At 38.0% G+C, this 22921-nt stretch overlaps 4 protein-coding genes and 1 pseudogene across 4 annotated transcripts; 3 read left to right on the top strand and 2 right to left on the bottom strand.

Moving 5' to 3' along the window:
- The first annotated feature begins 1211 nt into the window (after positions 1-1211).
- LOC140821619 (CRM-domain containing factor CFM9, mitochondrial-like) lies at positions 1212-4725 on the top strand (annotated as a pseudogene).
- A 6818-nt stretch (positions 4726-11543) lies between these two features.
- On the top strand, positions 11544-14321 carry LOC140821589 (glucuronokinase 1-like). Its single transcript, XM_073182114.1, has 6 exons — positions 11544-11932; positions 12435-12584; positions 12943-13131; positions 13214-13330; positions 13749-13909; positions 13994-14321. Exons 1-6 carry the CDS (start codon positions 11723-11725, stop codon positions 14232-14234), a joined length of 1068 nt encoding a protein of 355 aa, XP_073038215.1. The 5' UTR covers positions 11544-11722; the 3' UTR covers positions 14235-14321.
- Positions 14322-14956: 635 nt separating this feature from the next.
- On the bottom strand, positions 14957-16134 carry LOC140821590 (uncharacterized). The gene is made up of 2 exons (XM_073182115.1): positions 15659-16134; positions 14957-15481 (listed from the first exon to the last, which is right to left on the bottom strand). Exons 1-2 carry the CDS (start codon positions 16034-16036, stop codon positions 15320-15322), a joined length of 540 nt encoding a protein of 179 aa, XP_073038216.1. The 5' UTR covers positions 16037-16134; the 3' UTR covers positions 14957-15319.
- A 1038-nt stretch (positions 16135-17172) lies between these two features.
- On the top strand, positions 17173-20789 carry LOC140821576 (SAGA-associated factor 29 homolog A-like). Its single transcript, XM_073182086.1, has 9 exons — positions 17173-17559; positions 18192-18285; positions 18470-18546; positions 19071-19183; positions 19333-19418; positions 19592-19645; positions 20246-20396; positions 20505-20518; positions 20659-20789. The coding sequence occupies exons 1-9, from the start codon at positions 17442-17444 to the stop codon at positions 20765-20767; spliced, it is 816 nt and encodes a 271-aa protein (XP_073038187.1). The 5' UTR covers positions 17173-17441; the 3' UTR covers positions 20768-20789.
- Positions 20790-20928: 139 nt separating this feature from the next.
- Positions 20929-22817, bottom strand: LOC140821591 (GDSL esterase/lipase At5g14450-like). The gene is made up of 4 exons (XM_073182117.1): positions 22411-22817; positions 22034-22288; positions 21814-21986; positions 20929-21661 (listed from the first exon to the last, which is right to left on the bottom strand). The coding sequence occupies exons 1-4, from the start codon at positions 22649-22651 to the stop codon at positions 21224-21226; spliced, it is 1107 nt and encodes a 368-aa protein (XP_073038218.1). The 5' UTR covers positions 22652-22817; the 3' UTR covers positions 20929-21223.
- Between the last annotated feature and the right edge of the window lie 104 nt (positions 22818-22921).

Below are 22921 nucleotides of genomic sequence, written 5' to 3'. Positions count from 1 at the left end.
TAGCGACGGTTGTTGCTAAAACTGTCGCCATTAGCGACGGTTTTATTAAACTGTCGCTAATAGCGACTGTTTTTGACAAACTGTCTCCGATCTAGATCGACGACGGTTTTCTCGTAACCGTCTCTATGTGCGACATTAATTAAAATCTGTTGCTATTAGCGATGGTTTGTCCTATAGCCGTCGCTTATCCAACCGTTTTTATGTGAACAATAATTTATTATTTTAGGCTACATTTAGGGCAACCGGTACAACTTCGACCCGACCCCCATCAAGTTCGGATCCGAACAAGACATGTTTTTAGTTCCCGCCAAACGCGTATATAACCTCACTAAACCCCTCACTAAACCGTCGAATAAAATAGTTTCAGAAAAGATGGGATTTCTTCATGGTCTGAAGCTGCTCTGGCTTCGCCGGCACGCATCCCCACTTTAGACGCAAAAGTCGAAGTACTGGGAGGTGTCAGTGGGTGTGGTCATAGCTGTGGATTCCGCCTTCTCACTCCACGCGGCCGTGAAGAAGTTGATGAATGAGGATGAGGAAAAGGAAAAACAAAATCAACGTGATGCAATGGCCAGAGAGTTGTTGGAGTTGACGAGAGAACAACTCACACTGCAACAAATTCAGGTCGACCTCGCCAAAAAGCTTGTCGATGCAAAAGTCGACACAGTGGCAAAGTCAGAGAGATCAGCTGTTGATGACGGATGAGGAACACATTATTTATAATCTAAGAAGAGCATGTTGCTGAAATTGTTCTTAGATTTGAATTTTGTTGAATGCTGTGGTATTTTTTAATCTCTTTGTCATTAGAATCTTAGCTGCTCCGAATTGGCTTTCTCAATGTTTTGGTCTGTTGTGTGTTTTTTTTGTATTGAGCTTTCTGTCACAGTCAGCTACTTTCAGTCGTATTGGTTCGCACCCCTCTCCCCAAATTTGCTCCCCCTCCTCCTGGTCATGGGATTTTAGCTGGTCAAGAAATATGCTTGTGCCTTTGGTCTTTGACAACTCAAAATCCTTAACCGAGTTGTATCGATGGTTTTGCTTCCTAGTTTCATGGAATTTTAGTTGCCGCAACTTTCCATAGTGCTACATCATGGTTTGGAAATTTAGTTACCAGTAATCGTTGGATGTGAATATCATCATAACTCTTTGGTTTGGCATGCCTTGCATCAAAATAGCTGTTTTTGTGTTTGAGTCACGAGGTAAATTTAAAAATCGCATTTCTGCTTGACGGTAAAACCATGAGGGAGATTCGAAGGGCGAAAAAGTTGATGACGGATGAGGAACGCATGATTTATAATCTAAGAAGAGCATGTTGCTGAAATTGTTCTTAGATTTGAATTTTGTTGAATGCTGTGGTATTTTTTAATCTCCTTGTCATTAGAATCTTAGCTGCTCCGAATTGGCTTTCTCAATGTTTTGGTCTGTTGTGTGTTTTTTTTGTATTGAGCTTTCTGTCACAGTCAGCTAATTTCAGTCGTATTGGTTCGCACCCCTCTCCCCAAATTTGCTCCCCCTCCTCTTGGTCATGGGATTTTAGCTGGTCAAGAAATATGCTTGTGCCTTTGGTCTTTGACAACTCAAAATCCTTAACTGAGTTGTGTCGATGGTTTTGCTTCCCAGTTTCATGGAATTTTAGTTGCCGCTACTTTCCATAGTGCTACATCATGGTTTGTAAATTTAGTTACCAGTAATCGTTGGATGTGAATGTCATCATAACTCTTTGGTTTGGCATGCCTTGCATCAAAATAGCTGTTTTTGTGTTTGAGTCACGAGGTAAATTTAAAAATCGCATTTCTACTTGACGGTAAAACCATGAGGGAGATTCGAAGGGCGAAAAAGTTGATGACGGATGAGGAACGCATGATTTATAATCTAAGAAGAGCATGTTGCTGAAATTGTTCTTAGATTTGAATTTTGTTGAATGCTGTGGTATTTTTTAATCTCCTTGTCATTAGAATCTTAGCTGCTCCGAATTGGATTTCTCAATGTTTTGGTCTGTTGTGTGTTTTTTTTGTATGGAGCTTTCTGTCAAAGTCAGCTACTTTCAGTTGTATTGGTTCGCACCCCTCTCCCCAAATTTGCTTCCCCTCCTCCTGGTCATGGGATTTTAGCTGGTCAAGAAATATGCTTGTGCCTTTGGTCTTTGACAACTCAAAATCCTTAACCGAGTTGTGTCGATGGTTTTGCTTCCCAGTTTCATGGAATTTTAGTTGCCGCAACTTTCCATAGTGCTACATCATGGTTTGGAAATTTAGTTACCAGTAATCGTTGGATGTGAATGTCATCATAACTCTTTGGTTTGGCATGCCTTGCATCAAAATAGCTGTTTTTGTGTTTGAGTCACGAGGTAAATTTAAAAATCGCATTTCTGCTTGACGGTAAAACCATGAGGGAGGTTCGAAGGGCGAAAAAGTTGATGACGGATGAGGAACGCATGATTTATAATCTAAGAAGAGCATGTTGCTGAAATTGTTCTTAGATTTGAATTTTGTTGAATGATGTGGTATTTTTTAATCTCCTTGTCATTAGAATCTTAGCTGCTCCGAATTGGCTTTCTCAATGTTTTGGTCTGTTGTGTGTTTTTTTTGTATTGAGCATTCTGTCACAGTCAGCTACTTTCAGTCGTATTGGTTCGCATCCCTCTCCCCAAATTTGCTCCCCCTCCTCCTGGTCATGGGATTTTAGCTGGTCAAGAAATATGCTTGTGCCTTTGGTCTTTGACAACTCAAAATCCTTAACCGAGTTGTGTCGATGGTTTTGCTTCCCAGTTTCATGGAATTTTAGTTTCCGCAACTTTCCATAGTGCTACATCATGGTTTGGAAATTTAGTTACCAGTAATCGTTGGATGTGAATGTCATCATAACTCTTTGGTTTGGCATGCCTTGCATCAAAATAACTGTTTTTGTGTTTGAGTCACGAGGTAAATATAAAAATCGCATTTCTGCTTGACGGTATTTCTATGCATGTTCTATGACAATTTAAAACAATTTTTTTTATGTGGCGTCTCTTCATTATGTTCTTATATTTTCATGTCCTTAATATTTGCAATTGTGTTTCCTGTTGAACAAGTACATGCAAAGAAAAAGGTTGTTTTACTCCTTCAGAAGCTGAAAAAGTAGGAGTTACCAGAGCTTCCGCCTCCACGCCACGACCCTGAGCTGTTTACTCCTGAACATTTACGGGCATATAAGAAGATCGGCTTCAGAAACAGAAATTATGTTCCAGTTGGTGTTCGTGGAGTCTTTGGAGGAGTTGTTCAAAATATGCACCTTCATTGGAAATTCCACGAGACAGTGAAAGTTTGTTGCGATAATTTTCCCAAGGAAAAGATTAAGGAGATGGCAACTATGTTGGCAAGATTGAGCGGTGGCATCGTGGTCAACTTACATAACGTGAAAACTATTATCATGTTCCGAGGCCGAAACTATCGTCAGCCAAAGAATTTAATACCTATCGATACTCTCACCAAAAAGAAGGTGTATATAAAACGTTGTCTTCTTTAGTTCCTTTTTCTCTTCTGCAATTTACACTGAAAAACTTGTAAAATATGTAGAGAATTTGATATTTAACCAATTATCCTCGACTTTGTTATACAGGCGTTGTTTAAAGCAAGATTTGAACAAGCACTTGAATCACAAAAGCTTAACATAAAGAAAACAGAACAGGACCTCCGTAGAAAGGGGGTGAATCCCAACGATCCGGTTGCCATGGCCAGTATACAAAGAGTGGCATCCACATTTTTCAATGCAATTGACAAGAGAGAAGGAAGTCTCTACATTTTCCGAGAGGACAAATCAACACAGATCGAAACTGACAAGCTTCAGCAGCCACAGGATCCTGAGGATGACAGTGATCAGGAAGAGCTTGACCGATTCATTGCTGAGATAGAAGATGCAGCTGGCAAAGAATGGGCTGCAGAGGAAGCAGCATAGAAAAAAGAACTTGATCGTGTTAGATATTGGAACAGAGATGATTTTATTAAATTCAGAAGAGTTGACAGGATCAGAGGTGAAGATTCAGAGGATGAAAACAGGGTAAGGACGAGAAATTGGAATCAGACTCGTAGGAGGACCTCGGTAGATAGTGAAAGTGAAGATGACAACGATTCCAAGCTTGATCATGAATGGGATTCCAATGATGATGTGAATCGTGATGATGATGGCGAGGACTCTGAGGAGGATCTTGATAAACTCCCCTGGAGTAAATTGGAAAGACAGAAGGATGATAAGATTGGTAAAGCCAACTCAAAGGGATTCGAGAGAAATAAAATTGGATCTAGGGGCAGGACCAACGACACATCTATGTCAGAAGATATGCTAAGTGACCTCGATGATGCTATGTGGGGGTCAGACGAGGGGGAAGAACAAAACCTGACAAATTCTAGAGCATCAATTAACAATTACCAAAGCAGTAGTGATGACGATAACTACGATCAGTTCAAGATAGAAGAAAAAAGAAATTCTAAGAGGGGCTTAAATAGAAATAGTGGTGAGTTGGCAGAAGACCATTCTACGGCCAAACACTTGTCAAGTGATTAAGAGACTGGAAAATGGGAATCAGATGGCACATCAGGAGAGGAATCTTGTGATGGCTGGAAATAAGTTTGTAAGGAAAAGGAAAAAACAGTGGGAAGATAAACGTTTTCGAAGAGGATGAAATTTGGAACCGAGAATGACTAGACAGAGGTCTGTGCACGGTGGCTAAAGAATTTGTTTGAATGATGCTATTGAGCTTTTCAATCGACGGTTGATTCCAATTCTTGAGGATGCTGAAAGAGAATTACTGTGTAATCTAGTAAAATACGTTAGCAGATTCTTATTCTTGGAGGACAAGGTGTTCCATATTTTGTTACAAGTTACATAATCAAGAGAAATTTTGTCGTAATATTCTTCCTGGCTGAAGAATGCAGCCATGTGGTAATGGTAGTTACCAGTTAGGCCGTTACTGCTGCCAGAATGTAGAGAACATGAGTGAATGTATGCTAATGTATGCACATTTTCTTTATCAATGACATTACTGCATTGAATATGATTAAATATATCAAAATTATATATAAATAGGCGAGTGGTATTTCACTGGAGGACACGTAAGTTGACACAGTAAGTAGAAAACATAACAAAATTGATATATACACACACACACACACACACATACACACACACACACACATACATACATACTTGGATCATGAATTGGATTTGTCATCGACTAACACTGTAGCATCTAATCAACTTAGTTACACCTCGTGTCATGGGACTTTCTTTGGATCTCATCTCTAACATCAGAATTTAACGAATATTAGTGTCCATACAAATATTATACTAAGGGGGCGTTTGGTAGGCTGGATTAAATAGGTTTACATTGTTTTGTCCTTCCCTATCCTCTGCTTGGTTCAGTTTTAGTTAACACCTCCCAATCCCATGTCCAGAGGACTAAAGTATAGTAGGGTAGATAAAATAAACCCTTGCCCCACCCCAATATTATTAGTCCTTCCTTTTGTCTAACGTGTAGTTTCTTAAAGTACCCTTTCATCCCCCCACAAGTCGAACAATGAAGTCTCCCACCAACTCAGTGAAATCGGACGAAGGAGAACAGAGTGTGTCGGTGATATTTTGTTTCCCCATTGACATCTTCGTTTAACAGGTTATTGTGATGTTTACCTTTCTTTCTTTCAGACTTGAATTTCCACCAACTATTTTCGATTTTAAAATTGTTTGACGTCAAATATTGGGTTTTACTTTGCGAAATGTTGCCCGAATCTGAGGATAATCTCGATGTGTCTGTAAATGAGCTTTGTTTATTTTTAGCTTGTTCCCGGAAGATGTTGTTTTGGTACTGTTGGACCACGTACTTCACTGCAATCGTATTCTTTTTTGTGTTGTTCTTATCCATCTCCGTCGAAGCCCTACAATTTCCCCTTTTTAATATTTTTGTTTGGCCTTAATCTTTACTGAAGATAAATTTATTTTTTTCAAAATATGTGTACATGAACTAAAAACAAAATTTGAAATAATTTAATTCAGGTACTGTCTTACATGTGCGTGTAACAATCGAGTGTTCAACGTCGTTGAGTTTGGCGAAATTGAATAAATGATTTATACTTCATATGGCGAAATTTTGATGACTACTATGGTAGTTTTTTTGCGCAGGAGAACAGAAAAACCTGACTTTTGATGTCCACCACAGTGTAGTGAATTTGTCTGAACTAGTAGAAATTACATTGTGCTTCTGCGTTTGCATTTTTGAACACATTTGAAATGTTAATTTGTTTTGAAGTACCTTGAATCGATGACAATTACGAGTAGACGCATTCTACTTGTTGTGATGCTACACCAAATCATGTGTCGATGGTTCTTGATAATGTTACTGCTGAGACATCACCGAATGAAGTTACGTGCGAAACGACTTCGCCAAACGCGTACAAGAACAGTAACCTACAGCATTACGGAGAGAATAAATTTGCAATTGAACCATTTGCACCGTATCATTGAAATAGGAGATGTTCAATGTGTGGTGAACTTGCGAATGAATAGGAATGCATTTGCACGATTGTGTTACTTGCTAACTACTGTTGGAGGACTAGTCGACTCTACCTATGTTCGTATTGAAGAGAAAGTCACAATGTTTCTATCTATATTGGCGCATCACAAGAAAACCCGACTTGTTGGTCATGACTACATACGTAGTGGCCATACAATCAGCACCCATTTCCATCAAGTACTCCGATCAATTCTGATGTTACATCCTATACTACTGGTTAAACCATCCCCTGTCAACGATTCTTGCAGCAACGATTCTTGGAAATGGTTCAAGGTGAGTTGAACCCCGTCTTATTTACGTGTAGAAAATAAACAGTAAGCATGTATGTATATGGTGATCCTTACGTATAGAATCTGAACGTATTATTCATTACTTGTACAGGGATGTCTTGGTGCTTTGGACGGAACGTATATAAGTGTACATGTACCTGCCAATGAGAAGGCACGATATCGAACAAGAAAATGTACTATTGCCGTAAACGTTCTTGGGGTTTGCGACCGAGACATGAAGTTCATATACGCACTTACGGGGTGGGAGGGATCTGCAGCAGATGGTAGAGTTCTTAAAGATGCACTGACACGTGACGATACACTGAAAATTCCAAGAGGTTTTTGTAACTTTGATTTTTTTCTGCCTAAATTTCGCAACTACATATTGTTAAACACGTAATAACTAATTTATTAATTCCAGGTTGTTATTACCTATGTGACAATGGATATGCCAATGTCGAGGGATGCTTGACTCCGTACAGACGAGTAAGATATCATAGGGACGCTTGGGGAAACCGTGCAAATGGACCACAGAATTATAAGGAGTTATTTAACTGGACGCACACGCAAGCCCGTAACGTAATCGAACGAGCCTTCGGTTTGTTGAAAAAAAGATGGGCCATACTTCGAAGTCCTTCGTTCTATCCGTTGAAGACACAAAACAGAATAATAATGGCATGTATGTTGTTGCATAACTTCATCCGTTCTGAAATGCCCGATGATCCAATCGAGGAATTGAATGACGATGTACTAAGTCCAGACAATGACACACAAGATGATTTTATCAACATCTTCGAGTCATCGGATGAATGGGATACGTGGCGAGAGAACCTCGCAATGTCGATGTGGAACAATTTTAACTAAAGCGTTTGGATTACTGTACTTGTGTTGTTACAGCTTTTAACGCGATTTACTTTTCGCTTGTATCGTTCAGCACTATGTTAACTGAAAACAAGAATGCATTTAATGTTATTGTGTTTCGAATTTTTTAGCCGCCATATGTAATTTTCTTCTTATTAACGAACTTTGATTGTGAATCAATCTATTTATTATCATCTGCTTCACTTCTGGTCTGTACTATGTGCAGGATTCAGAGGACGGTAGTGGCGACATCCTAGTATGGAAAGTGGTGCAACTTCTGAAAGTTGTTTTGGCAAAGGCAAAAAAACTGAGAAGACTAGACGTACTTGGACTGAACGTGAAGAAGAGTGTTTGATAGAAGCACTGGAAGAAGCTACCACAGAAGGTTGGAAGAGCGGAAATGGTTTTCGGCCCGGGTACTTAGCTTTTCTTGAGAATCGTATGAAAGTTGCATTCCCTACAACGAATTTATGTGGCAACCCACATATTAACTTCAAGGTGCACGTATGGAAGAAATTGTATGGATCTTTGGTGACAATCTTAAGTAAGAGTGGTGTCGGCTGGAACGACATAGAGAAGACCATTGAAGCTTCCAACGACATATGGGAATCACTGATTAAGGTATTTTTTTGTTTCGACAATTGATTTAACTATGTTCGTCACCCAAAAATGTGCACAATTTTATTTCGTTAACTGTTTGTAGGCTGACACCAATGTACGATCAATGAGACACAAAAGGTGGATGTATTACCACGATTGGTGCGAAATATTCGGTAATGATCGGGCTACCGGTGACAGAGCTGAACATTTTGCAGCAGCAGTCCAAGAGGTCCTTACCATGACACCTGAACTACCCAACAATGTAGGTGTGAGTCTCGATGAATTGTTTTCTGTTGACGAGGGAGGTGCTGAGTCAATGTCCGTGTCTCTAACACCATCGTCGCGTGCACTGTCATTTGGAAAGTCCAAAGCTAAAAAAAGGAAGCAGGTGGACGATGATGATGATGCCTAAAGATACAATGACGGACCTCATCCGACAATTGGCGAAAGAGAAAGATGTTGAACATGAGAAGATGAGCGATGCACAAGACAATGTGTTGAAGGTAATGGAAACAATTCCGGAGTTGAGCGAAAACGAGAAAGTTACTGTTATTGAGTTATTGGTGGATAACCCTGCAAAGTTATCATTGTTTCTGCGTTTGGGTGATGCCGGAAGATTGAGCCTAGCGCGACGTTTGTTAGCACGATGTTGAAGGAATGGCTTTAGTTGCGGCACTTTTGGGTTACTGTTTTGATTCCACGCATTCCTTCGTTTTTAGTTGATGCCATTGTGTGCGTGTAGAACTTTGTATGAATTATGTTGACGAACATTTTGTCGTTGCCTTACTTATAGTGTAATTTTGTTAGCGGTAATTTTGTTTGTGCCCGTGCTGCGGTTCATTTACTGACTCAATTGCTCTGTAACATCAGTATACAAGTTGTCATGGTAGGGTTTGTTTTGTGTCCTGGAAAGGGAATTCATTGTGTCATGCTTCCAAATTTCTCAATTGGTGACATATATGTTCTTTGATTTCGTTTAGAGACTTTGCCTGAAGACACAAAATGTGGTCTTCACTGACTACATGACTTGATAAACATTACAGGTTTCGTCCCCTCCCATTCGAACTTAAGCGTCGTAAAATTCATTGACCCGAAATCTTGTCTCGTTCCCTGTTTGACATAGTTTCATCGTACCAAAACATTAATTTAAATTTTTAAAACCCGATAACAAGAAGGTTTTTCATCACCACCGATTGGTTGGCAGTGAAAGTATGAACCAAAGTTAGTGTAATGAAAAATTGTGTCATCTGTAAGTTAGAAGTTTTGGTGTCCCTGTTCTGTCACAAACTTCATACGAGAAACAATATTGAAACAAGTGAATGAGTATTCAACTATTAATACGTAAATCAAGCGGTGCGCAACTGTAATAGCCAATGTACGAGGGAAGTACCTCATTTTTTCGTACACGTAGAATTTTTATTCCATGTACCCGACCAAAACAAAGCAAGTGAACAAAGCATTGTAAAACACTCAACGCTTTCCTGTGCAATTTTCTTTTTTTACGTGCCTTTGTCGGGGGTGTTCAACAGGGACATACATGATTACACATGAAAAGTGCATCAAAATCGATTCAAGAGCAAGCAGTGTGCTACGTCAGAATATATATCAAAAGTTCATTAAACAACCGATTGGGCTACACCACAAAAGCAAACGAGTCTTGCAAACCACACCATCGGCTACACGTTTACAACTATAATACAATCCAAAATACAAAAACGGTGGTTGCAAGACCGCCTAACTGACGGACCAAAGAAACATGTTCAGCCACTTGCCTCGACGGTTAAAGGTGTGTGGTCCACTGTATTATTTGGTATCCCGGATGTGGTCGATGCCATAACCGACTCCGTCGCTACGTGTTGTTTCGTGTCAATTGTATCGGCATTATTGAGAGTAGAAGATTGAGAAAAACAAGCTGCATTGCATGCTTGTGTGTGCCGACGAGATGTTGAAGGAGTTGTGGGATTTGTTGATGCTTTTGAACCGATATGATTTTTCGATGACGATTCAGTGGTCGCACACACTTTTTCGACATTGTACTCATCGCACCAAATGAATCGGTTCCGATGTTTCAATCCAGCCGGACAGATGAAGTAATATTGCCCCGGCCGGGTTGAGTACTGACCAGCTAGACGTAAAAGCATACACCCATTCCCGCACTCGCATTGTGGTGCTGTCTTCACATCCATGAAAACTATTGATTACATGAATTCAAAGCATTTAGAAATTAGTTACGTAGCTCCACTCAGGCCCTTGCACAGAAGTTTCTACATTAATAATCCTTTCGAAAGTACACACGACAATCAAATACTAGTATATTTTCGAAAATCAACACAGGAAAAAAACATTATTTACGAAACGGACGAACAGAAGACGAAACTTAGGTTGTTGTTAAAACGCAAATTTATATTTATTCAACATTCTTACGCATTACCGAACGGAAATGAAAGCAGATTCCTGGAAAACGAGAACAATAAAATATTCACACACAAATACTCACACTGACGACGGAGTATGAACACGCACAAGAGAGATTTGAAGCCTTCGGATGTCGATTCAGCTGGAACGCCTCACTATCCTCAGATTTTGGGGAAGAATTCTTAGATCTAAGCGGGCCTTTCGACGGTGATGTGGCCTAGGTTTGGGGTGGAAGATATTTTTGGGGAGGAACGACGTGGATGTAAATGTGAGTACAGAAGAGAAAAGTGGGTTCAGATTTAATAATGTACAAAATTTGTGGAAGGGTATTTTGGGTACTGGCAAATTAAGTCATTAGTTTATCACACCAGTAAAAATCAAACCAAACAAAACAATGGGTTGCGCACAAAATAAAAACCTGTACATAATCATTTTTTTATCATTTATGTGTTAATCATTCAGTAATTCTATCTTTCAAACCAAACGTAGCGTAACTTGATAATTAGTCTATTATTGAGATTGTTGATGAAATAAAACTATTTTTCAATTTTATTCGTTAAGACTGTTGGGGTATTTTTTTTTAACCTCGTCAACTCTTTTTTTAAGAAAATGACTACTTCATATTGAGGTGACCATTTTTTAAAAAAAATATGAAGTGGTCATTTTCTTAAAAAAAAGTTGACCGAGATTATTTAACCAATTTTTCTTATTTGGTTAATATATTGCATATTTATGATGCATTAATTTTTTTTTAAAACAAAAAATTATGATGTCAATCTTTCTATCTTATGCAAAAACGTGAAATCGACTAGATAATGCTTGAGATTAGCATTACAAATAAGTGCTGATATGGAAATCTATTCCATTTTTCAAAGAGAGATTAAACTTCATCACCCCAACACTCACCCAGTCTTCGATACGGTTCCTGTTGAATTTGACGCTCGCTTTCACCCGAAATCTTTGTTTGAATTTATTCTTTTGATTTGAGTAACTTTAAATTTTGGTTCCGAATATTCTGCTCGGTGAGAATCAAGTAATGTCGACCCATGAAAATGAAGCGATTGAGCATAAAGCATACGCTCGGATCGGGTTGTTAGGGAATCCCAGCGATGTGTACTATGGGCGCACGATTTCATTGAGCATTGGCAATTTTTGGGCTTCCGTGAAATTGGTGCCTTCTAAAGATTTGGTGATCGTTCCTCACCCGACTAACGATCTTGTCCAGTTTCAGTCACTCTCGAATTTGGTATCTTTGTTCTCTCCTCTCTCTCTCTCTCTCTCTCTCTCTCTCTATTTGTCTGCCATTGTTGTTAAAAATATTGATCGATTGTGCATTCTTGGTTTTTGATCCAATGTTGTTTCATTTGGTTTTAAAAGCTCATCTTTTTTTAATTGTTATGGATGGTGTTGATGTTGTTGCATCGATTCAAGTCTTGGTAATGGTTAGAGTTAATTGGATTTTTGCTTAGAAGCAATTCTTAGGAAGGGTAGGAGTTAAAATTTGTTTTGGAATCCCGTTTGGTTTTGCTGTGATTTGGATGAATGTGTTGTTGAAACTGCGTGCGTTGATCCCTTTTTTTTCCTCTTAATTTGATCCCTTGATGGTTTAATGGTTGATTGATTGCTGCCGAAAATAGAGATTTATGAAAATTTCGGTTTTATCTGATTTTCGTTGTGGTTTTAGATGACGGGGGTGTATGGTTTACCTTGATCAACAGTTTCTATGATTTAAATGGCGTTTCCTGTAGGTTAATCGTTTGCAAAGTGATGGTTATTATGGAGGGGTGCGACTGCTGGTGGCAATTTGTAAAACTTTCCACAATCATTGCAAAGAACACAACATCAGTTTACATGAAGGGAATTTTACTCTGTCTTATGATACAAACATCCCTCGTCAGGTACTTCTTATGTTCTTCGGTGTTCTCGTATCTTGTCAAGACTTTGTTCCCTGCTGTCACAACATAAATTTTCAGATTAAGCTTACTATGGTGTTCAAATATCTAAATTATCTTCTTTAATCAATTAAGTTATTGGCCTTGAATTTATGAGATGGGACAAATAATAAATTTATTTTATTCAGCTTCAAGTCTTTCTATTCCTCTCTCTCTCCAAAATAAGCTGTCCCTGCTTCGTTCCAGGATTGCAAGCATAAATAAACTAGTTACTATATATTCCTCTTGTAATATGAACAGTTGCAGCTGTGCACCACTCTATCAATCACAGGATATGATCCAAAATTTTGTTTCATTGTAACAGACTGGACTTTCCGGTTCAAGTGCTATTGTTTGTGCTGCTCTTAGCTGCCTTCTCGACTTTTACGACGTCAGGCACCTGATTAAAGTCGAGGTGCGGCCACACCTTATCCTTAACGCAGAGAAGGAACTTGGTATTGTTGCCGGTCTCCAAGACAGAGTAGCACAGGTCTATGGGGGCGTTGTGTATATGGTATGTGATGAGAATGGGAGATCTCCCCATGTTCTGTATAAGTGATGTATTTTAATGAGTCTCTTTATGATTTTCCACTCAGGATTTTAGCAAGAAGCACATGGAAGAATTGGGACATGGGATTTATGAACCTATGGACATTGAACTTCTTCCGCCACTATATCTTATCTACGCCGAGAATCCTAGTGATTCTGGAAAGGTATCTTATTATCATACACACATCATTCTATATACTCAATTTTTCACGTCTTTTTGTCATTTGAACCACTTTCCGCCTTCTTGTTAAGATATATAGCAATACATCATAGATAAGCTTATCAATGATTTATTGCTATATATTTTAACAAGAAGGTGGAAAGTGGTTCAAATGACAACAATCTACAAGGCAGAATAAGTCTTTGTAAATTCATATTGTGATTTTATAAATGACATTGCTTTTGAATGTTGATCATGTCCTTATTTGGAGGACAATTTTCCTTGTTCACTTCATCGCGCTTCCTCTTTCGACCATCATCATCTGCTCACATGATACCAAATACAGAGCTGTTGCTGTTTCTCTTTACTGTATGATGGTCGCTTATGATAGAACATATTATATTGACAAAAGAGTACTATAGGTTCACAGTACAGTTCGTCAAAGGTGGTTAAATGGTGATGAGTTCATTATATCCTCAATGGAAGAGGTTGCAAATATTGGATTGGAGGGAAGGACAGTATTGGTTGAAAAGGACTATGGAAAACTTTTCAATCTCATGAATCGTAACTTTGATTTGCGAAGGTACTCGAGGATGTTAAGACTCTGTCCCATTGCCTTGCATTATGGTGTACATGAGAAATGCTTACTTCAATTTTTTTTTTTTAGGAAAATGTTTGGTGACGATGCTCTTGGTGCTCTGAACATAGAGATGGTTGAAGTCGCCAGACGGATCGGTGCTGCATCAAAGTTTACTGGTAGTGGAGGTGCTGTTGTCGTGTACTGCCCAGAAGGGCCTTCACAGGCACAACTCTTGGAGGACGCATGCAAGAGTGCTGGCTTTATCTTTCAACCGGTGAAAGTTATGCCATCCTTTTTAAATGACGTTGATATTGGCACCATGTCATAAAAGCTTCACAAAACCATTCGCGTTTGCCATCCCGACTGCAGCACATCGAGTTTTTTCTTTTAAATTGCTTTTAGCATGGTCATGACCTCCCCCATCGAGGGATTTTTCTCAACACATGAGGACATTTTATATTTATTTCGGTCTTTGAAAGAGATATGTGGTGAACTACACATGTTCCGCATTTACCCGAACCTCGTCGTTTTTCAGACTAATGTCACCTGAGGCCGAGACTGAAACTTACGAACCATATATTCCATGGAGTTTCACTCAGATAACATTGTTTTTTTCCTTTTTATCAACCAAAATATGTGTACCCGGTAATCATCAGCAAAAACACAAAAGACAATGAAGAAGGCATCATTATTTTGTATAATATTTGCCAGCAACTGAAATACAAATCATCCTTGCACGAAATCAAATGTTAGGATCAAGAAGCATGACAATATAAGAAAAGTCTTTCTTTCCGTTTCTGTTTCTGTTTCTGTTTGTGCACCATACAACATCGAAAAAGCTTTAAATCATAAAAAATTAACGAAACTGCAAGCAATATTTATCTTGTTGCACGAGCCTACCAAAACTCAGACCAACAAATTCATAGCCACAGTAATGTAGCACCTGAGTTTCGCCTTTCCATCATTCCATCCATTTGAACAATGCATGAAACATTGGAACAGGAACAACAATGTGCAAGTCCAAAAAAATTATCTGTTATCATTCGAAAATTCAAGGCAAAAAGGCAACATAGATTATCATATAACTTCATACATCCTCAACCTCGATTTACAAGAGCTCGAATAGAGCCAGAATATTTAGCCACTTCTCACTATCCTATCCAAATTTAGCCACAAATGCAAACTTGTACCTCAACTTCATACATCCTCAACCTCAATTCACACTTCTCGAGAACCTGTCAATTGTCATATATTCCCACACAAACCTTGATTGTCCATAGACATGCCTGCTATTTTTTTTTATTACAAGTTAACTCTGCAACAAACAGACAATTTGTGCTAGATTACAGTTCAATACGCACAAGATACACGAAGATCAACACCACTATGTGCCTACAAAGTACCGACAGAGGTCTACTGGTCTGTTAATCCTGCAACGAGTTCCCGTGGTGACGAGTCCCAAATCGGCAGGTCGATGAATTGTTGCTTCAGCCTTTCCTCTTGCGCACTGCACAATGCGTCAGCTACATCACATAAATGGGAGACACCATGAATTACAGCCTCCTGTGCTTCAACCTATTCGATTCAATATAAATGTCATCAATAACATAAATCCATGTTCGACCCTTTTTTTTTATAGTTTTCAAGTCCCACAAAGGAATAATCCCCGGCATTTATTTTCACAATGCATGTTACACACTTCGAAACAATGAAGCGGCGGATGCATAGAATTTTAAAGCAAGAAGCTAGAACCTGAGAGAGGAGATCGTCGACGAGTCTCCGGTGAGTGGAATTCGTCAAGGAACGGTCTTGTGAGCTCGAGGGCTCGTTAACAGAGACCGTGTTACAAATCCCTTCATGCGCCTGACACTGTGTTTGGGAGTTCGCCTCCATTTCCGTTAAGGCGTTCGAGAAACGTTCCCACTGACGAATCTCTCTTTGATACTTCTCCCTCAGTTGAAGGAGAACCTTTCTCTTCCGTTCGCGGAGGTTCTTCCTCGAATCCTCCGGATTGGCGTCGCACAAGGTGGCGCGGGAGTCCTGGATCCGTTGTTTCTTGCGCTTGTACACAAAACCATCATCATTAATCAGCTCCCAGTCGTCTTGATTCTCCCAATCTGCTGGATCCATGGACTTATTCAAAGAAGAGCAGACGGATTAGGTTTGAGTGAAATCTGAAGATTTTGGATTATAATTTTTGGGAGCATTATTTGTCGTACTCCAAAAAGTATAATATTTGCCCAAATAAACAGTACTATCGGGCCTCAATTATGTTGACAACCTAAGTGGCTAAGTCGGCCTGAAAATAATCAGGTTAGGATCGGAGATTTTCGAGTATGAGTCATCAAATCAGATTGTACCGAAATTTGACTCGGAAAAATAGTCGACCTAAGTTAGCCAGATTTTTTTTAAAAAAAATTTGGTTAGAATTAATAAATATTAACTATATTTTTATATATTATATATTTGAATTCTTTTATTGTACATATATCGATTTCATAAATTTTCATCAGTAATATTTATTTTGTAAATATTGATTTTTAAACAATTATATATTTTGTGTAGTAAATATACTTTAAAATTTCTAAAATTAGACATTTAATTTATGATTTTTTCATAAACGAAGATGATGCTTGATCAAATATTTATTTTGTACAATATTAATCTTTTAAACCATTATTTTCTTTTTATTTTATTGTTATTGATCTCATAAATTTTTATTATGTAATATTTATTTTGTAAAATATTTGAATTTTTTAAACAAATATTTTTATGGACTAATTAACAGTTTAGACAACTTACACTATTAATTTAAATTAAATGTTTAAATTAATGAAATATAATTATCATATTTTAAACGACATTTGTTATTATGTGTTTAAATTAAAATATTTATCACTGCTTTGAATTTTTATCTCAGACAAATTTTTTTCAAGATCTGAATCTATCCTACTTATCCAAATGAGGTAGTGTCGATGATACCTGTGGGGAAAGTGCCTCACAGGATCTGGACCGTTGATTTTAAAGAATTTGGTAGATCTCACATATGAATTGATGGACCCAGTATATGTGTGGTTAAAACTGAACTTTTGATCTTATGACAGTGTCCCATGAGGTAGGATGAAATATTCCTCCAAATGGAGACCGCAACTAAAAGAACGTGACAAACAAGACAATGTGGACTGATCTCGAATATAATCCATATCCGCTCTACGATTTTGTGTTTCAAAAAATAATTCTAATTCCGATTTCAAGCTAACCGTGGTCGGATCCAATATCCATCGGATCCGGGTCTTGTTTCATCTCACAGGACATGAACCCTCCTCCGACCCACCTCCCAATTTAAGGACATACCTGAAAAGGTATCATCTTTCCATCAGAAATCAGATCATATTTTCCTTAAAAACCAATAACCTTTTTTTTTCTAAAGTGTTGGATTTCTCCAACGTGTCAAGATTCAAGGATCCAACGTAGTTGCATTCTCACCGGAAGTTAGTTACGGCGGTCAACACGGGTCTTCGAGGAGTACCTGGCGATGTCGACTCCCGATATTGCCGGAATCTTGGAGAACTCGGAGGAACTTGATCGCTTAAGGAAAAAGCAAGAGGAGATCCTCATGGAGATCAACAAGATGCACAAGAAACTCCAATCCAGTGAGTGGTTGTGTAAATATTAATTTCGTTTCCTAATTTGGAGCCATTCTGGTTATTCCACTTGATATTGATTATTACAACTATGAACTATATGTTCACTGTTATCCTGATTTAGGAAAATCTTCAACCTTTTTTCCGTTTGAAATTGTGTGCAGTGTTAGCTTGGTGGCTTCGTAAATTGAAGAATAACATTTGATAGGATGAGTTAATTTGCTGCTATGGCTACATATCAAATCTATTGGAGGAAAGATCAAATTGACTTAATAGCTGGCTTTGTAAATTATTTATTGAACATTATTTAGAATGGTATATGCTGTTTGGTAGATTTAGACTGTTTTAAATAAGCTTGGATTGATCCCAATCACAAAGTCCGGGATGGCCGGAAGTTTTTATTTATATTTACACAAATGTTGAGTAAAAATGTATGTTAGCTCCCTACATTAGGAAAAACATTTAGACTTGCAAGTTGGCTCGATTAACATGAATTATTGGTTCTGACATGGATCTTTCATGCGTATTTTCGAGCTAGGGAATTATGAATAAAGTATGAGCATGCATTGGTTTAAATCTATATGTAACCTTCTCACAGACAAGTGCAGAGAAAATGATATGGTTTTTGTTTATCCGTACAGCACCTGAAGTGGTTGAAAAGTCAGGTGACAATTCACTATCGAGGCTCAAAATGTTATACACTCAAGCCAAAGAGTTGTCAGAGAATGAAGTGACGTATGCCTGAGTTTTATTCAATTAGGATGTTTATTCTTTTTTGGACTTTTATTTTCATTTTCCAAATTCTCCTAACATTGTCGCTACTTACAGCAGTGTTGCTATCTTGTTTGGAAATCATAGTTTGCGCAACACATTTTTTTTTTTTTGCTATTTCTCATCTCGTTTATTCATTTGTAAGCAGCATTTCCACCCAATTATTAGGACAACTGGATGCGCTAATACCTTCTGGGACTTCAGGGCAACATCGCAGAAAGATAGGTTTGTACTTAGTTTTAGAAGGCATTCAAAAATAGGTCTAATTATGGCTTTATGACGACGACAATTTAGTGGATCACTACCAAGTTGTCAAGTGATGTTAGTTTTTTTGAATTTTGATCAGTTGGTTATCTTCATACCAGATATGTTTAAGTTAGTAATCCTCAAAATATTGCAACTATTTTTCATGCTATTTCTATTATAATCTCACGGACTTTAAAATTTGCCTCCTTCCCTGTTCTATAACAATGTGTGCATGAAAATAAGAGATTTTGAAAGGTTTAGTCCTTTTCCAGAGTGAGTGATACCTATTGAAACAAATTAGATGAGATGCAGATGCATATCCATTTTGTAGTCGAATTTATGTCGGTTTTGAATTGTTCAGTGCTAAAAATGAAGTTGAGCTTTTGTTAGATGGAATTTACTTATAACTACTTGCTCATGTTTCATTTATGATTCATATTTTTGTGTGTTTGTATCTACTTTATCTTCGGACTGGAAATATAACTCCGGCATTTCATCCATAGGAGATGGTACTGAGCCGAAAAAGAAGAGGATGAAGGCCGATTCAGATGTCTCCAGACTTTCACCTTCAATGCGAAATCACCTAGATAACCTTGCAAATTTGAAGGGTGAACAGGTCAGCATTAGCCTGAATTCTTCATCCAGTTACTGCTGATCATCCTGTTGATTTTCACTTTTAATTCAACTTTGGTTATTCTCGCTTGAGGTACCTACCTTTGTGATATTTAGTAATGGATTATAATTAGAAATCTTCTAACAATTCAGGTGGCAGCAAGGGTCCCTCAAGAGGATGCAGGAAAGGATGAATGGTTCGTGGTTAAAGTTATTCATTTTGACAAGGAAACAAGAGAGTGAGTGATTTTTTTATTTAGAAGGTGAAAATGCATATTTGCTATTTTCGAAACAAATATTGATGAAAAACCTTACAACTAAATTTGTTTTTATTTTTAGTTATATTTATATAAAAAAATCGGTGTAATTTGGTATTATTCAAGCTTTGCGTGTAATAACTGTGTTGACACAGAATTGAAGTGTTGGATGAAGAACCAGGTGACGATGAGGAGAGCGGAGGGCAGAGGTTGGCTCTTTCTTCTATTGTTACTTATTTTTTGGTTCTAACAGCCCTGCTTCAACATCAGTTCGCCGTGATACTTTATCATATCATTAAATTTAAGACTATTTTACTAGAAAAAGATGTTTTATTTATGTTCCTGATTCTGTTTTCTTTTTCCTTCTTTATCGTTTTCCATTTCTTTTAAAAGTTTGGAGAACCTTACAACTCAATTAAGGCAACACATATTTTGACGTGACAGTGATATTCAAAATGCACTTTCCGTCCACAATTCAGTACATGAAGTCAAAAATAAAGTATCGTTGTAGATTGGTGATAGTCTTAGTCTCATGGATATAATCGAGGGATTCCTGCATTAATCTTGTTAGATGTAATGTTGTATAATAAAAGGATTTTACACCATTATATTTTACTCTTTAGGTTAAACGTAAGGGTCTTTGGTGTCTATAGCTAATTAGTTAAATTTATTGATGCTCGCACTCATCTAAATGTAATGCTTGCCTGTTGTTGGTTCTTATTGATAATCAAAATACTTATATGTTTAAACTTTAAAGTCAACATTGTGGCTTAGCTTCGCCTATTCTTTCTTTTTCTTGATGGTCTCAGAAAATACAAGCTGCCTATGTCGCATATTATACCATTTCCAAAGCGAACTGATCTCTCTAGTGCCCATGATTTTCCTCCTGGAAAACATGTTTTGGCAGTATATCCAGAAACCACGACTCTATATAAAGCAACTGTTGTCCAAGCTCGGAAGGTAGTATTTACTTGTTATGTTGTTTGTAAAGATAAAATGATTCAAGCTGACTTGCAATTATGTTTCTTTTCTGCATGCGATGTGGAATGTTCGATTTGCTATTATTAGAGGAAGACTGATGAGTAAGTACCCTTTCTTCAGTTTGCTACTGGCTCATTATCATCTTCTACTATTGTGAATTATATGCTTGTTTTGACATGGATGTTCAATTCATCAGGTGATCTTATAAGTTCTAAATTTCTTTGTGATTTTACCTTGACAGCTATGTTTTGGAATTTGACGATGATGAAGAGGATGGATCTTTGCCTCAACGATTGGTACCCTTCCACCGAGTCGTTCCTCTTCCAGAAGGATATCGTCAATACTTATAATATTTATTTATAGGTTGTAAAAATTCTGACGTGTGTTCTTATAGCATTTAAGCTTTGTAAGACTAGGCTAAGATTAAGTATAGTTTGTATCCACGCCCTTTGAATCAACTTTTTCCTTTTTTGTAATAACTTGATTTAGTCATTTAAATATTAGTTGCTGCATTTATTGATCAAAACGGCAGTCTGCGGGTGTAAAAATTACTAGTTCAGAGGTGAATCTGAAAATGACAGTCAAGTGTTTTACAAGCGTGTTTTTCATCGGTAGATTCTGCTGTTTTTCCAAGGACTCACAGTTGCTTATGGCATGCCGTCGTGATTGCAATTGGCGGATCAGACAAGGATCCGTTTATTATACGATTGCAATCCAATGATTTGCAGCTTCAGTATAGTGCACACCATCCCAGCTAATTACTACAGAAGGATCTGCGCAAGAACCAGCCGTCACTTCATTACCATTTAGATTACCTTTGTTTCCACACCAGATATCGTACCCGATTCCATGATATCCGCAAGCATATTTGGAAGGGTCCCCAAATCCTGCAAAAGAAAGACGCACTTTCCTTGAAGAAAGTTAAAGTTCACGTTTTTTTTAAACAAAACTTGGTTGGATATGATTAGGCCTTGATTCTTTGCAGTTGTGATTAGTTCATACTTTGCAGTGTACATATCCACGTATATTATCGAAGCTTCATAAAGCTCCAGTCTTAGTTTGAGAACCACAACTTTAAGCTCTTTGTTGAATTGAATAGCTATTTCATTTTGGTTCTTGACACAGCCATGTTCATCAAGGTACCCCGGCATCGGATCTTGGACTTTAACTGTGGCTACTGGCTGACAGCCAATCGGACCAGTGTTGTGTATCCAAAATGTCCTTGCGCCTTTCTCATACAGATTCTACAGGAATGAAAAAAACAAAGAAAATAAGCAGGAAAAACATAGCCATTCTGTAAATTGGAATTGACTGGCTTAATTCTTGATCCTGATCACTTACGTGGCAGGACCATAGGAGTAAAATACGGGAGGGAGTAGTTATTAGCGTAGCTTACTCTTAGTTGTGTTGAGTAATAGCTGACTATCTTGGGTATGGCAGCTTTCTGTTGTTCTAAACTCAACTTTCTTATGCCTGCAGCAATATCATTTTGCCCCATATCAAGTGTGAACAGTGCCTTGACAAAGTCCTTTTGTTTTGGTAGCCTTGTTTTAACGGACTTCTTTTTCACTGAAATTCAAGGCAAAAATTAAGATCAGGTAAAGAAACAAAAAGGCACATTGATGACGTTTTTTTCTTCAAGAAGCCAAGTCTCATGTGAACCTCGGTTGACAAATAAGCTGTTCTGTCTTTAAATTGAGTGTACTGCTCAACTTGGATTTCCAGAGGGAAAGGGCTGACACCATTTTCAAACCAAGATTCATTAGGCCGCATGATGGTTGCACCTCCTGTTGCAAAGTTTGCACCATGCCGGTAGCTGGATCCTATTGAATCCAGGTAAGGACTCAAAGATGGTATTCCCAAATGATCAGCTTTATTATCAAGGGAGATATTAGATTTCGTTAGGAAAAAAATTCGGATGGGTGGGGGGTGGGGGGTTGGGGGGGAGGAGTCTCTGAATATATGCAACATCGGAGTTGCATTGATTTCTTACCAATGAAGTCTATGATAAGGCGTCCATCGGAGGCTCTTCCAACCGGCCTGTGAAAGAACGTTTCACCTGAAGGTGGTGCTGGTGGATAAAATGCTGCTGCTATTCCTCCGGTATCAGAATTCGAGTCACCAAAATTGTATACAGCAGGGTAATCACAGGGTGACAATTGTAGCTCATCAGCTTTCGCTGGTAAGAGCGTTGAAATTGAGGCACAGAGAAATAAAATTCTTGAGAATTCCATTAATGCCAAGTTTTTAGTTGTTTTACTCAGTTGGAAACTTTTTGAGTATTGGGTACTGGCGTGAGTTATAGCGTGAGTTATATATAGGCATCTTGGTCATTTGGGACCTACGAGATACAAGCTTAATCCTACCAAGTAAATCGTATGTGTTTTGTTTGAGCACGCAATTCTTTTAGGGAGAAAAGTTGGAAATATTTAATACAAAGAGACATGCAAGGTTAAAATTTTCAACCGGGTCGATCCACTAGTTGATTTTCCCTAAAAATTCTG

Source organism: Primulina eburnea, unplaced genomic scaffold, assembly GCF_022965805.1.
Source record: "Primulina eburnea isolate SZY01 unplaced genomic scaffold, ASM2296580v1 ctg636_ERROPOS244172, whole genome shotgun sequence".
Classification (NCBI taxonomy): Eukaryota; Viridiplantae; Streptophyta; class Magnoliopsida; order Lamiales; family Gesneriaceae; genus Primulina; species Primulina eburnea.
Note: the sequence above shows the minus strand (reverse complement) of the source record. Positions and strands in the feature narration are given on the sequence as shown.